At 39.8% G+C, this 14,849-nt stretch overlaps 1 protein-coding gene across 5 annotated transcripts in view; it reads left to right on the plus strand.

The window, feature by feature from the left end:
• otud7b (OTU deubiquitinase 7B) overlaps positions 1–14,849 on the plus strand; it is a 47,698-nt gene that overhangs the window by 14,567 nt on the left and 18,282 nt on the right. For 4 of the 5 annotated variants that reach the window (XM_086312401.1, XM_086312400.1, XM_086312399.1 and 1 more), the window contains 2 exons: positions 12,894–13,153; positions 14,485–14,655. In XM_086312401.1, the coding sequence (XP_086168527.1) occupies positions 13,069–13,153; positions 14,485–14,655 (256 nt within the window). In that variant the 5' untranslated portion in view covers positions 12,894–13,068. Of the gene's footprint in view, positions 1–12,893; positions 13,154–14,235; positions 14,367–14,484; positions 14,656–14,849 lie in introns of those variants that run through there. The other variant, XM_086312403.1, reaches the window with a different exon arrangement.

Here is a 14,849-nt window from a genome sequence, read left to right on the forward strand (position 1 = left end):
CAGTCATAAAACTTGCTGTAGATATTACATTTGTAGAGGTTGTATTTCGGACCGGACCAAAATCCAAAGAAAACAGCTTTACTGTAATGTGTGGTTGAAAAAAAGGAAATGTATATTGTGGTAAGGAATATTACAGTGTATTGTTGCGTGGTTATGTTCCCATCTTGAAAGCTCTTTATAGGAAAAGGAAAAGTCCAAAAATAAGAGATCATTTTGGTATTGTTAGGCCTTTGTTAGGCCTAAAGAGGTCTTTGACAAGCATTAATTGAGACTTTTCTTTTTAAACAGGAAACTCTGAAGACATGCATTCATACAAAGGAAAGGAAACATAAGCATACTCTAGCTTATTAGGTCATCCACTCTCTAAAAACCTTGCTAACTGGTGTTTTGTGTTTCAGTCAGCTTAAGGACCAGAGAATGATGATTCCTAAGAACAGTGCACTTTCAAAAAACATAAATGGTTTTTGTTAATGAAAATTAGCTCTGAATGATAAAGGATTTCCTGCTTTCAGAAGGAGAAGATGACGTCACTGATTTGATTGTCTCTGATTGAAGCATTACACGTTCCTTGGGTTTTGTCCCTGACAGTGTTTAAATCTTAGCCATCAGCTGTTTTTGAGCTCTCGACTGTGCAGACTTTCTATGTTTAAACTGTGATTAGGAGTGGATTATTTTTAGGCTATCTGAAACAGGAGGTTGCTCTAATTCTGGCAGCTCAGATTAGATGGTAACTCTCTGTTTGCATTGGTGGTGGTGCTTACACAGTTGTTATTGCTCTGGTTTAGATGTAAAGATAGACACTCAGAACAAGTGCGCAGCTGTGTAATGGACATTCACGGACCCTGTTTTCATGAACAATGCTAATAGTTGACCTAAATGTCTGTGAATGTGTTTTTCTCCCCCTTATTACCAGTGTCGCACTATTTTTAGACCAGATAAACTGGAGGAATTTCTTGGTTCAGTCATGAAGTTTAAAACGGCTGCAGTGTGCAACCCAAATGTGAAAACTGTGATCAAATGATCTGTAAGTAAATCCTGTTTTCTTCACCTTGTTTTGCCTTGAGCACTCATCCAGGGGAAAAAACAGAGGTTCACATGGATCAGGTTTGCCTGTTTCTGAGCCAGCAAATGGGATAGGCAGGCTGTGAGAGGGACATTAGACTTTGCATATTTTTTGTTTGATGACTGGACAGCTTTTGGACTCATCCAGCTCAGGTGGCACGGCCTGGAGAGGGCGGGCATGGTGTGGAATCTCTGACATCAGCTGTGTGTGCATTCGGGATGGTGGTGTTGTCTTACGCATTACACACACAGACACCCGCAGATGGTGGCTAAGCCAGCAGGGTTGAAATGTGTTTTTATTTTCCTTGCAGGGAGGCTCATCTCGCCTACTTTGTTTCATTTTTTAAATTCCTGACTTGTTTGTAAACATTCGTTAGACCTGACACTTCTTGCAGCGTACTCTTGCAGAGACAAGCCAAGTGGAAGAAAAATAAGTAGGAATGCAGCTATCCAGCTTTTTCAGTTCTCATACCTTGCTTTCTGATCCAATACTGATCCAGTACTAGATTTACATTAAAAAGCTGGATTCCTCACTGAATCATTCTTGTTTATGCAAATCAGCTTTTTTTTTTCTTGGATCAAAATGGGTCTTTGGGTCGTGACTGTACATGAAAGCATGATTGGTCTGCATATAGTTAATTTGTTGAAGTGTATTCATTTAACTGTTCTTTCTGCTCATTTGATCAACTAAAAGTGTATTTTATGATTATTATATTTACCCAAATGCTGGACTCGATTTAAACATTGCTTTGCCAGTGTTGTAAAAGAAACTAACAGATAATTAAGGCAACAAGAAGCGTTGGTCTGGACCTCGCACCTTTGCACCTGTCGGGACTTTATATCAGTATATAGCGGTCTTACAGGCCTGGACTTTTGCCAAGTACTGTTGGCTGTGAAAACAACAACAACTAAAGTCTCCTAAACAGAATGAGGGGGAAATGTGGTTCGGATACTTCTTTAGTTTTAATCATTATTAGATTCTTTAGATTTACATTCAACATCATACTGCAAATTGTTATAGACCCTGAGCAGGTGCTGAAAGCTGAAGCTCTGTTGTGGTGGCACATTTTGCAGTTAAATCACAAAGTACTGCAAAGACATTACAAAAGGTTGTTGGCAAATGAGCTTGAAACTCTAAATCGTTGGTCCTCCTTGCTATTTTGGCTGTCCTTACTGCAGCCAGTGGACTAAAGATACAAAGTAGGATTGTATTGATTAGATCACCTCTGTAGATTGGTTCATTGTCATGGCATCTCATATAACTTTTTAAGGCAGTATCAGAATGTATCGACATATCAGAGTAGTGTGCTTCTAAATAAAATCAATAACCTTATTTGGAAAGACTATAACCCATCTTTCCTGCAGCTACAACAGAGCTTTTGCTGTTTTTAAGACAAAAGACACTGTCTGAGTCTGATGAAGAAGCTTTTTCTTTTCTTTTTTGCTAATGGACTTGAACTGGTCCGCTAGTCCCCATAATTCATATGTCAGCAACATGCCTGTGCATTTCCCCCTGAGCTGTAGTTCAGTGGGATTATTGATTTTCCTCCAATGACCAGCTTGCTAGCATATTTCCTTTTGTCCAGGGCAATAGGCACACTCAAATTTACTCTATTGATTTCTGAGATGTAACCCAATAGCAACTGAAACCATACGTCTCTCCCTGAGAATGCAGCAGTTTAAAGTCCTAAATATTGTAATTGAATTGTGAAACTGTTTTTTTTCTCTTCAGTGATAGTAAATTAGTTAAAAGTGCTTCATAAATGAATTAAGGGAAAATGAGAATTGATGCAGACCATGTCTGCGGCAGCCTAGCATTAGCTTGAGGCTGTTTCTGCAGTGCTTCGGCATTATACAAGCCCTTGGAAAGTGATGTGCCTACACTATTCCTATGATGCATCCATTTGCCCTTGAAGATGGGGTCAACGTAGTCGCAAAAGAAAGCATTGCCCGGCCCTATAGAAGGATATTGCAATATAATGAGAGGATTTTGCACCGCTCTGCGCTCTGTTTGCTTTGCTGTGCATTTTCTTGTCCAAGACTGTTGTCTGATAAGGCCATTCTGTTTTTTTAAGCCTTCTACTTATTATGTTGAGGAGACTGAAGCAGCACTTCCTATACACAAGCAGCAGAGCCATTGTGCTGCACCCTTCATATGAGGGCAACTTTGGAAGACCTAGGTGAAGATCTCGATTTTCCTCCATTCCTCAGCCAGGCAATGATCAGCCTCCTTCCCAGCTGTAGCTTTCTTATGTAATGAGCCAGTGTAGGCTGACTGAGCTCAGTCAGTAACCAGATTACAGCACTCCACAGATTCAGACAGCTGAAGGACAGCCATCTCACCACACCTTTGTTTTTCTTTCTGCTGGCTTCCTTCAGCAGCATGGTTGGTGTTTACTGTGATTGATTGTTCGCAGCTTATCCACCCTGTTTCTGAAGCACTTAAAAACTGGCTTCGACTCACTGAGAAGAAATCGCAAGAAAGCCATTGCTCTGCTCTGTTTATATGCATGTGGCTGTTTTTTAAGGACAGTATGCTATGCCTACGCCTTGCAGACAATTCAGAGCTTACTGTGACTGACAAGTCAGACAACAAAAGAGTGATTGAGACTTGAGCACATCAGTCATGTGGCTATACAAGTATTTCCTAAAGTATCTCTCTAAAGTCCCCTTGTTAGCTGCCAGGATAGCCTGAGTAGTATTGTGTTATTTAAGCTAATAAAGATCACTGACAGGGTTTTTCCTGGATATATCATTTATATATCAAGGTTTTAGCCTTTTAATTGTAATTTAAAAAACAAGAATATTTTTGTTGATCAAATAACCAGATGTAAAAGGAAAATTCCTAGTTTTCTAAGTGTGTGACCAGTCATGCTTACATATTGAGTCAGGACTCAATCCAAAAATAAAAATCCAGATTGATACCAGAGTTATCCACAGATACACTTCACTTGGATGAACCATGCAAGTATATTAACAACCAGGGAAGTACGTGGTTATGTGTTTTGTTTTGTTTTTGTTTTGTTGTTTGTGTGTTTTTAGTTTGGTGTCTGCTAAACACCTATTCCTGGTCTAGTCAGGTTGCTGATGATGTTGTCTTCTGTTCCATTAAGCTGCTTTCCCATAGAGCAGCGGTCCTCAACCCCCGGGCCTCGGACCGGTACCGGTCCGTGAGTCGTTTGGTACCGGGCCGCGAGAGTTGAGGCTCAGGTGTGAAATGTATGGTTTTCATGGTTTTCAGCGTTATTTTGTTTTCGTTTTTATCATTAACTCTGTTTTCCTGGGTCTTTTCACGTGTGTTATGAATAAATCTTCTTTTTTTCGGTACCGGTACTAGTTTTATTTTGTTGTATTTATCCGCGACACCTTAAAGACCGGTCCGTGAAAATATTGTCGGGCATAAACCGGTCCGTGGCGCAAAAAAGGTTGGAGACTGCTGCCATAGAGGATCTAGTCCCAATCAGCCAGTGTTTCAGACTGCTGCTGACTGCTCTGGTGGTCTGCATATGAACGGCCGGAGAACTGGTTCATGTGCTGTTAACGATGGTGTTGTTTTTGTATTGCGAAGAGTGTTTTTCTGAGGTGCATCAGACCTAATTAGTCATTTCTGCACTTCTGCTGTAGTCACTTATTGGCAGGTGTGTACACCGAAGCAGATGGAACTGCAGTAATCTGGCCGGTTCATCAGTCTAGCTTTAGCTGCTAGTGCTCACTGCTCTGTCCAAAGACTGGAAGTTTTTTCTTTCTATCCCACCATCCCTCTGTGGTCGAGATGAAGCACTTAGTCACACTTGACACTCCTGCTTCGACTCCCACCAGCCACATCGCCTCACCCTGTTTGTTTACCTTATGCCCTTTATCTCATTACTCATGTGGTTTTGCCAGGCGGAGAGGGTGTGTTGTGCATTTGCTGAGATCACAGGAAAGGTTTATGTGATTGAACAAAAATAGAACAGGCACATTTCTAGACACTGTGTTTTATCACATACTGACCATTAGAGGGGAACAACTCGGCCATCCTCATCTGGTGAAGTCTCAACATTATTTAGGTAAAGCATACTATCCTCATTCTTTGTGTGACAGCTTCTTTGTCTCTTAAATGTAGAGCAAAGCTTGAGTTTCACACAATCAAAGAAACCTTGCAGAGGAAAAACATGAGGCGGTGAATCTCCCCCTTCACAGGGTTTCAGTGAGAAAGAAAAAGCACAACCTGTGATGCAAATGTAAATATCAGCATTACCAAAAGTCAAAACACAGAACCTGTTCTGCCTAAAGAAGTGGCTTCACTTAACTAACAACTCACTTATTTTTTGCCTTTAACTTAATCTCAGTGCTTTACTTTGCCAGTGTCCATTCAGGCAGGAGTGGAAAACATTAGTATTTGCATCTGTACTGTAAAAATGCATCAGCTGTTATTTATTTAGCTTTTTACAGACAAACAAATTAGATGAGCGATCACAGTTGTAGAGTAGAATTACAGAAGCACGAGAATGAGGCATAGCTTTACTGAATTCTGTCACAATTGGACAGAATTGTTATGTCGATTATTTAACATATTAATTTATTGCACTTAAAGTGTCTTTCTTAAAGGTATTTTCTTAAACAGTCTTGAATGGCCTTAGGAAAGTTGCAGACTTTTGCAAGTTGCATCATTGAGCTGAAGTCAAAAGCCAGCTTTGAGAATAATCAATGCAAAGATATGTGTGCTAAGAAAAAAAAAATCTTGTGAATGATGATTCAGACATCTGGAACCAGATTAGCCAGTCATATGTAGAAATCTCCTCGTTTTGTTGTAATGCTGCTTTTCCTTTTACATATCTTTTAAAAAAAAAATCATTTGACCAGTATTCATACAGCATTTCTTTCCTACAAATGATCAATTCTCTGCATGTCTGTTAGTGTAGACAGTCAGACTGCTCTGTAGTTTCAGGCCAGAGGAAAACGTGGTTCATAACTCGTGGTTTGCAAACAATGTTGCTGAGCGAGTAATAAGAAGTGAAGGCTTTTGGAGAGTGCGAGATGGAAATTTACAGCAATGAGGGCAGCTCGATGTTTTTGTTTCAGTCGTTTTTGTTTGTCTTACCATAATAGGACTCCACACCATCCCAGCTCTGCCACAGATCTGAGAGATTTTATGCTACATATATATTTTAAAAAGTGCTTTTATCTGTTTGCTTTTTTCAGAAATCAGTTTTTAGGTGTGGCAAAGCTCAGCTTTGTTTTTATTTTGAAATTAGATTTAATTTAACCTGCATTCATGGTAAATTAGTCCCAGTGAAGAATGTGGCAACCATTGTTTCTGGGTTGAGGAAATAAAGAGTAGGGAATAATTTAGCCTGCTGGAACTGGGGAACAAAAAGTGGACAGATATTAGCTGAACAGCTGGAGGGGCATGGTGTTGAGTCTTAATATGCAATCTTAATATTATTTGTTAACTTTTTTGAAAGTATTATGCAGTTATTGAACCTAAAAAACATGCCATTTAAGATTAATTTTAATGTTAATCTATAGGGCTGGGCCATATCATACCGTTCACGGTAATACCATTATAACCTTAGGCAATGATAAGAAAATGAAATATTGTGGTAGAATATGGGTGAACCGCGCATGCGCAGTGCCTTTTTTTTCATACGCACATGGCAGAAAAAGCATGGCGGCGACGGAGAATGAGAAGGGTGAAATAGTTGAATGAAACAGATGAACCAGAATTGGTTTGTGAAAATGCTGCAACTTCAGTGATGTGGAGCTGGTTTGGCTTTCGTCTGTCAGATACACACCAAAGCACAATTTTAGGTAGAGCATGTAAGCGGGCCGTCATTATTACAGTGTTTTTCTGAAAATACATCGCTTTTAAAATCCTTTTATTTTCGGAAAAATCGACAGTGCCCCTTATAATCCGGTGCGTGATAATGGTGATAAATATTTTTGGCCATATTGCCCTTCCATATTAATCTATAATGAAAAACAAATCAATATATGAAAAAAGCATTAACACCGTCAATATCCAGTAGGGAATTTTGTAGCCCCACCACACAGTGGCCACCACAGGTCCTCCTCCTCCTCCTCAAGAGAAGTTTATGGTTTCAGACTGTGATGAATTAAAGACGTAGGCAGCACTCAGGAAAACTACCTGGTAGTCACAGCAGGAGTAACGGAGTCAAAAGTATACCAGATGAGAAACAGTTTGAAAGCAAGACCTACTGATAAATTCTTCTACTGAAATATTTTGAGTTTTAAATATAGATCTTTTACACCAAGGGCCCCTTTCAGTCATCTTGTTTGGAGCTGAAGTAAACAGTGAGTGAGACCGAGCTTTTAGGGAAGGACAGAAACGCAGAACTTTGAAGGAAAATGCGAGTATCCAGTAGGACAGATCGAGTGGCAAATGTTTTCCTCTGGATTAAACGTTCTTTGTGATAAAGACAATATTGAAGAGAGATCAGGTGGATGGATACAAAATGTAATTAAATCCATAAAAAGCACCAAAACATGATAATTCAAAATGACAAGATATAGATGCTAGAGCTGCAGTTCTCAGAGTTTTGCCAAAATTCACGCAAAAAAAAAACAACAACAAAGATTTTATCCCAATTATTTAGGGCTATATGATAACCCAACAGGTGGGGCTGAGATAGATTTTGGTCGCCTGACTGGAGATATCGCTAGCTCCGGGACGTCGGGCTAGCGATTTTGCGAGCCCTGTAACTTGTAATTTCACCATAACAAGTGGATAGTTTGTTTGTTTGTTTTTTGCTCACTTTCCACAGCCCTCGTGTAAAACCATAAAAAATGTGTCCTCCTTAAATACTGTAAAGAACAGCAAAGCAAACTTGCAGTCCCAATCCAAGCAACAAAGTGACCCCCTCAGCCCACCAACGGCTGACGCAGTGGGCTGCGGTGACCTCTCCGTCTCCCTCCGTGATCCAGGCCGTTCTCCTGCCCTCAGCTCAGCACCCACGTGTTGTCAGCAGCTCCTGTTACGTAAGCGCTCCTGCCAGACAAAAGCTCAGCCATCCCTGATACAAATCACTGGCTGGCCCATGTTGGCAGCAGCGATAGTACTGCTCAGTAATCCACGCAGGGTCTCTCTTGTTGAGAATGTTTTTTCCCTGGCTGCCAAATGGAAATTTTTGACAATGTAATAATAGATTTTGAGGGCATGAAATACAAGGTATTTGTTAGACGTCATGTTTTGTTGTTTTAAGCCCGCTATGACCTTAAAGGTGAACTCTGGCTTTGTAATTACCTTTGGGTGTCAAACTCTGGTGAAGTTTCACAGTGTGCGCCAACACCACAACAATTGATGAGCATTTGATGGATGCCATAAACTTATGGCCTCCCACACTTCCTCTTTCCCTTCAGGGTGTTCAGTGTCATAAACATTTTTATTGCGGTCTTAATGACTTTATTTTCCGCCATAATTTAATCCTGTGTTATCACTTTAGTTTTATTGTACAGCACCATTAAAAAGTTTTACAGTTAAGAAGTAACTGTGATCGAAACGGTTGATTCATGAGTGACCTGATGCGCTCAGATCTTATCCAGCACAGAATAAAAAATAAAATATGTGACTTTTATTATAGTGTAATGCGAGAAGACTTGGAGGACACAGACTGTCATTTTTACCAACTTGATCCTGGAAAAAAGTGTTTTTGAAGGAGGTGCCATTTGATGGTTTTAGTTTTACACATCAGCAGCAGCTAGGTTTCTATTAGTGTGCGAGAACATTCTGTCCACAGCCCTCTGTTTATCACCCTTCCACTTTTTTTTATATTTAATGGCTCTGAGTACTTTTTGCCTGTGCTGGGAGACTATACATCACATAATGGCACAGGATTATAAGAAAACACAGATTTACATCGTAACTAGACGACCTCTGTCCTCTGCTAAAGCCATCATAGTTGGTAAAACGTGTTGATGCTGCTGCTAAAGCCATCACTGTTTAGCCATCAGAACTTAAGGTGCAGCCTGTACATCTACTATGCTGTGGTATTGTCACAACTTAGTAGCTTCCTGTTTGTATGTTTTAATCTGCTTTCTCCTTTTTAAACGCTTTCATTTCTGTCATTATTATACCAGGGAAAAAAAAGAATTTGCCAGAAAGCTGCGATGATAATTTGAATAGTTCAGTTTTCTTGCAGTGGGCCTCACTTCATTTACAGCATGTCCCTGTCAGTGTAGTAGTTATAGTAGTTATGCTATATCATTTTTTTTTTTTACTAATGCAATAAAAGGCTTGTTAGACAGTGACTCAAAACCTGTCGCAGTGATTCCCAGAGTGTCGGTCGTGGCTTCTGGTCGGCCACGAATGTGCTGTTGGTCAGAATACAGTCTAATCTACGTTTCTGTATCAGTTCAAATGAGATCTCCGCCTGTTTCGTTACACTGCGTGTATGTGGATCAGAAGATCTCACTTAACTGACAAACTGCAAGAATATTGGGAGGCCCTGCAGAGGAGACTGTCGAGCCGCTGACTTTGCAAAGAATGCTCTAGAAATACAGTGCTGCCTGAGAAAGTCTGTTTCTCCCCCGTGTGCCTGCGTGCCTTTAATAATGATAAAGAAACCGAGGGAGGCAGGGAAAGCGAGAGAACGGTGGAGAGGTGTAAGAAGAGTAAACTCGTGACTCATCAGGCACAATGGAAAAGAGTTCACTGAGTCAGATGAAGCAGGAACACTAGGTGGTGGATGAGCCATGAGACTGATGGGAATAGATGACTGTAGGTATTTTATTTTGGGAGTCAGCAGTCACTATAATATATTATTTTGCTCATCAAACTAGTGATTTACAGGCATATAGAGTAACATTTAAAAAACAAACTATCTATAGTTACATTTTATTTCCTTTTTGAACCACATTGATCAGAAAAAAGGGTGGATAATAAGGCTAGGCCATGACAGATCCCTGCTAGTAGTTTGTACCTAAATCACTACTTCATTCCTCCTCCTCATGCTGCTTATCAATAAAATGGAAGTAAAGTGAATAAAAACTCTGCACCACACTACAGTGGATAACAGCATAATTCCCACTTCCTCTTAGTGGTAATTTTTCTTCTTCTGTTACGCATATTCTAGATGATACTGAAATATAATTGAGTGTATTATGACTGTATTATAAGAAAATATATAAAAGAGAAATTGTTTGCCAAATGTTTGGCAAAGACGGATGGAAGCCCTCTGAAGACATAGTAAAGTGCTTACCAGCTCTGTATTTTTAATGTTGGACTAATTCTTTTTTACCTCATAGTGGCCATTCGTGCAGCCCTTCAGTTAATTGTTTGTTTGAAACTAACTGTTGTAGCTCCCCCTTTTGGAAACAAGGTCTTGACAGCAGCTGGATGGAGCTTATGTCTTCACATCCAAAGTTGTGTGGCTTAGATGACCATGTCATGGGTATCTACTCTCACCAATATCATACAGAGCCCAAGAAAAAACAAACACACAAAAAAACCCCACAGTGAAGCATCCTGAGACCTGAGCTTTTGGTGCACCGGGTTTACGTATGCACCCCTCAAACATTCACTAAGGGTGAAAGGGAAAGCATTAGAGATTTTTTTTTCTCTTTATTTCGTATCTCCAACTGAATATTTTTGGTTAATTGATCACGTTGGCTACAGCACCAAAACAAAATAGAGGCCCCTTTGGTTTGATTTGGTCCCAAATTACATCCGTCAGACCAGGCCTACTTTGATTCATAGTCTTTGTCTGCTGTGCATCGATTGCCCTCTATATCCTTTATGCCAACGGCCCGTCGATCCTTACTCTGTCTTTATTTCAGTCCCGATGATGTTTCTGTATTGATTTTAGTGCCAAACTGAAGCTTGCTCACTGTGGGTCCTTCGGCTCTGCCATTGAAATTTGAAGACTAATTGATTTCAAATGAGCGAAAGGCACGACGTGTTTCCTCATACCAAACCACTCCCTCAGGCTGTACTTGGATGTGACACGTCTTCACTTCTTTTACCTCTTGCTTTGCCAGACAGTTATTTCTTTGCTTTATCTTAAATTTATCTTAGTCTTTGCTTAATCTACACTCGATGTACAAGAGTAAATATAAAGTACAGATGTGGCAGCACTGGACTTCAGCTTGTTGGTTCCACAGATAGTATAAAAGATGGCAAATTACCAGTTGGTTAGTGAAGTCTGGTGAGACTTCAAGGTGCCTGTTTTTGTCACCATCCTGGTGTTTTGAAACTTCCTTTCTGACTCCTGATGACCATGAAGGCAATTTAAAAAATGCCTTGGGAATTTTATTCAGTAATACCAGAAACTAGCAGTTCAGTAATCTAGTTCTTAAATGCATCGGGGAAAAATGTTTACTGAGAGCATAGTTCCAGGAAAGATGCATGCACAAGTTGTCCATTCCCATCTTTTTAATTTCTGGTTGAACAACACTTTCATAGCAACAGTTATGAATAATTTGGAAAGTCGCCATTCTCGTTTGTTGGTTAGTAGGGATTTTCTTGGTAAAAGCCATGACCAGTTAATGTTTTCAGAAATATTCATACAGGGTGTTGGTGTTGGTATTTCTGTGAACAAGGTTTCCCATTATTTTCTTGACTGCTTGCTGACTGGTCATTGTGGAGCAATCATAGTCATAATCATTGGACTAAACGAGTGGTATGAAGTTTTATATGTAGGTGAAGATGCTGAAATGCTGTCTGCATCAACAACAATATTTTCTGCATTTTACAGGAAATGAATAGCAGCTGACCCAGGGGCTGACAGTTACTACCAATCAAAACAAATCTTCTTTTTACATTAAATGGGAATAAAATTCTTTTGAAGAAACTTTCAGTTAAGATGGTTTAAATGTGAATAAGATGAATCTTTCACATATTTTTTGTTTTACACAACAGCACAACTAAATTAAAAAGTTGGAATAAGAAGCTCTACATGCAGATCAACTCTTTGTCTAGTTTGACACAATTTACATTTGATTGATTTCTTTCTTAATTGCAAACATACAACAACCCTGCTTTCTAGCAGAGATAAGTGCAGCATGCAGGATGGATATATAGATATATAAATTACAAAAAATATATAAATTCTAAAAAGTACTATATTTTTATAGATAAAGGTATCTTTTTTGATGGGCTAGTAAATATCTATAGGGCCAGTAAATTGCTCAATAGCAAAAATGCAGTCTTGGTGTATTGTAGATATGTTGCAGTTGCGCCGTAACAGAAAATGTTGAACAACGTTAAACCAAAGTAAAATTTCCACCAAGCACACCAATCAGTTGTGTGACACTCCATTCTCTCTTTAGATGAGATGCGGAGACACTTCCTCAAATAAATGTAGTTTAGTGGGAAACCATGTAGTAAATTATACTTGGTGCACACTCATTTACTCTTTCAGCAGGTCATATTTGCAGGTGTGATTGAAGCACTTGTCTTGATTCCAGATTTTACAGGGATCATGAGTCATGACTTTTAAATTTTTAACTTGTCAGCTTTAATTAAAGAGTCTTCATAAAAGCAGCTGAAACCACACAGTAAAGTTTCCCACATGACAAACATCACACCTCGCAGAGCTACTCGACTTGTCATTTGACTCCCGTTAGTTTCTGTTCAAGCAGTTAGTGAAACCTGTGCTCTTTGTGTCTCTGCTGTTTTCATGGGCGGGACAAGTGACTGTGAAAGGTGTCAAGTTCAAAAACATCCAGGCCACAACAGGTTTATATTCAAAAAGGGGTTGAATAAGGTTATTATATCACCTTTTGCACTCTTTTCATTTCTTATAAGCTGATTAATGTGGATGTTTAAACTCTGATGGGTTTTTACCTGCAGCCTTAATCTTACTTTGTCGTCTTTCCCCCCTTTTTTTCAGGTGTGGCTGACAGACTAGCTGAAGGTAGAGGCCGACTCCACCTTATCCATTCACTTTGCTGCCCTGTCGGGGAGAGCAGAGTACAGTCTTTTTTGTTTTGTTTTTTTCTTTCTCTCTCTCTCTCTTTCTTTTTAATGCCTGGATGCAACCCGCCAACTTGTGAATTCATGATCACATGACCGTGGATATGGACGCAGTCCTGTCCGACTTTGTCCGTTCCACTGGAGCTGAACCGGGATTGGCCAGAGACCTGCTAGAGGGTGAGTTACTGAGGATAGTAGAATTTCATTATTAACAATATTGTAAAGCTAAAGTGATGAATGCAACATGACGTTTCCTTTCCCCTTCCTTAATGGATGTTAGTTCAGACTGAGCCTTAATTTAAAGTATAGTTTATTGTTTAAATTAAGACTTGAACTTAAATATTAAGACTAAACAAGCAGCAGTGTTTTAATGATGTATTTCACGATGTATAAAATAGTTGGTGATAGCTGGACCCAGGCATAAAGCTTGCTTTGCTTTATATTTATGCTTCTCGCACTTGTGGTTTGATGTGATATTTATTAGCTTTTTGACTGCAAATAATTAGATTGAGATTGAATTAATGAGAGCTGCTGTTGTCACTTTTCTTTCACAGTAGTGCGGTGATTAGTGCTTGGTTTGAATCTTCCTACGTGTTGGGAGTTTCCTGTGTGGAGTTTACATGTTTCTTCTGGCCCTGTGCAGATTTCTCTGTGGGTTTTCCAGCTTCCTCCCACAGTTCAAATAAATCCTTTTTTTAAGTTGATTGGTGGTTCTAAATTGGCCAAGGATGTGAGATAAACAAAGTGTGTGATGATTATGGAATAAAGACGTGTATGAATGCGGCTAACTGTGGTCGAAGGTTCCTGGAGTTGTAAGGCTAAAAAAGCCCTATAAATGCCATTTCTGTTTCCTCCACCTGAGTTCACGCTCTCTATCTCAGCACAGCTTTGTTGCATCACCAGCGTTGCGTTCCAGCTGTGTTTTCCACATCATTAGAAAGCACCACTTTCTTCTAGTAGCTTCCTTCAATGTGAAAATACAGATGTAAAGCGAAAACTTATCAGATCTGTTTGTCTTTACACTTTGATCCCTTCTATTTTTAATCTATTAATTTCATTTCTGCTTCAAGTGAACTTAAAAAAAAAGCAGAAGTGGGGATGTAGTTATAGGAAGTTAACTGGAGATGATGTTCCAGGCAGTGGACTCAGTAAGTGCTTTTGGCTTTTTACTGTTAATTATGCTATCAAAGTCTAATAGAACGTAGGTATTACTAGTGTCAGCAGGGCTCCTGTTGCCTAGCAGCAGCACAAGTTGCAGATAAGAATATGGGTTAAAATGTAATGCATTGCAGCAACATCAGCAAGACAGCGAGCTGAGGCGTTTATCCAATAAAGGAATGTGTCAGCGGCCTTTGGGTACAACAGAAAGCCCGTGTTGCATTGACTTGTGGTAAATATTTAAACTGATGAGGAATCAGTCATTTGCTGGCCAAAAAGATTCAGGTAGTCCTGTTGGAGCAGTTAACTCAGACAGATGTTTCTGTCTCTCCCTTCCTCTCTCTTCCTAGGCAAGAACTGGGATTTCACTGCTGCCCTCAGTGACTTTGAGCAGCTGCGACAGGTGCATGCTGGGAACCTGTCGTATTCGTTCACAGAAGAGCGAACGTATCTGGCCCCTGAAAAGGAGATGGCTCGGGTAGGACGGCCTATACTCCATCGCCAAGATGAGGTGGTGCAAGGTGAGGTTCTCAGGAAGTGAGTTAGTCCAAAACATGAGTTCAGTTTGCAGTTTATTAGGTGCACCAACTTAATCTAAATGTTTTGACTACAACAAACATGCAGTGACTACATATCAGCTGATAAAGTGACAATTACAGAGGGTTTAAACCTCACAGTATTTTTGTAATCTGGTGCTCGCAATGGAGGCTTGAGG

This window comes from Aulonocara sp. 'chitande type north' Nkhata Bay, linkage group LG11, assembly GCF_057382095.1.
Source record: "Aulonocara sp. 'chitande type north' Nkhata Bay isolate Kocher_YH1m ecotype deep benthic linkage group LG11, A_spYH_male_GT1.1, whole genome shotgun sequence".
NCBI classification, from domain to species: Eukaryota; Metazoa; Chordata; class Actinopteri; order Cichliformes; family Cichlidae; genus Aulonocara; species Aulonocara sp. 'chitande type north' Nkhata Bay.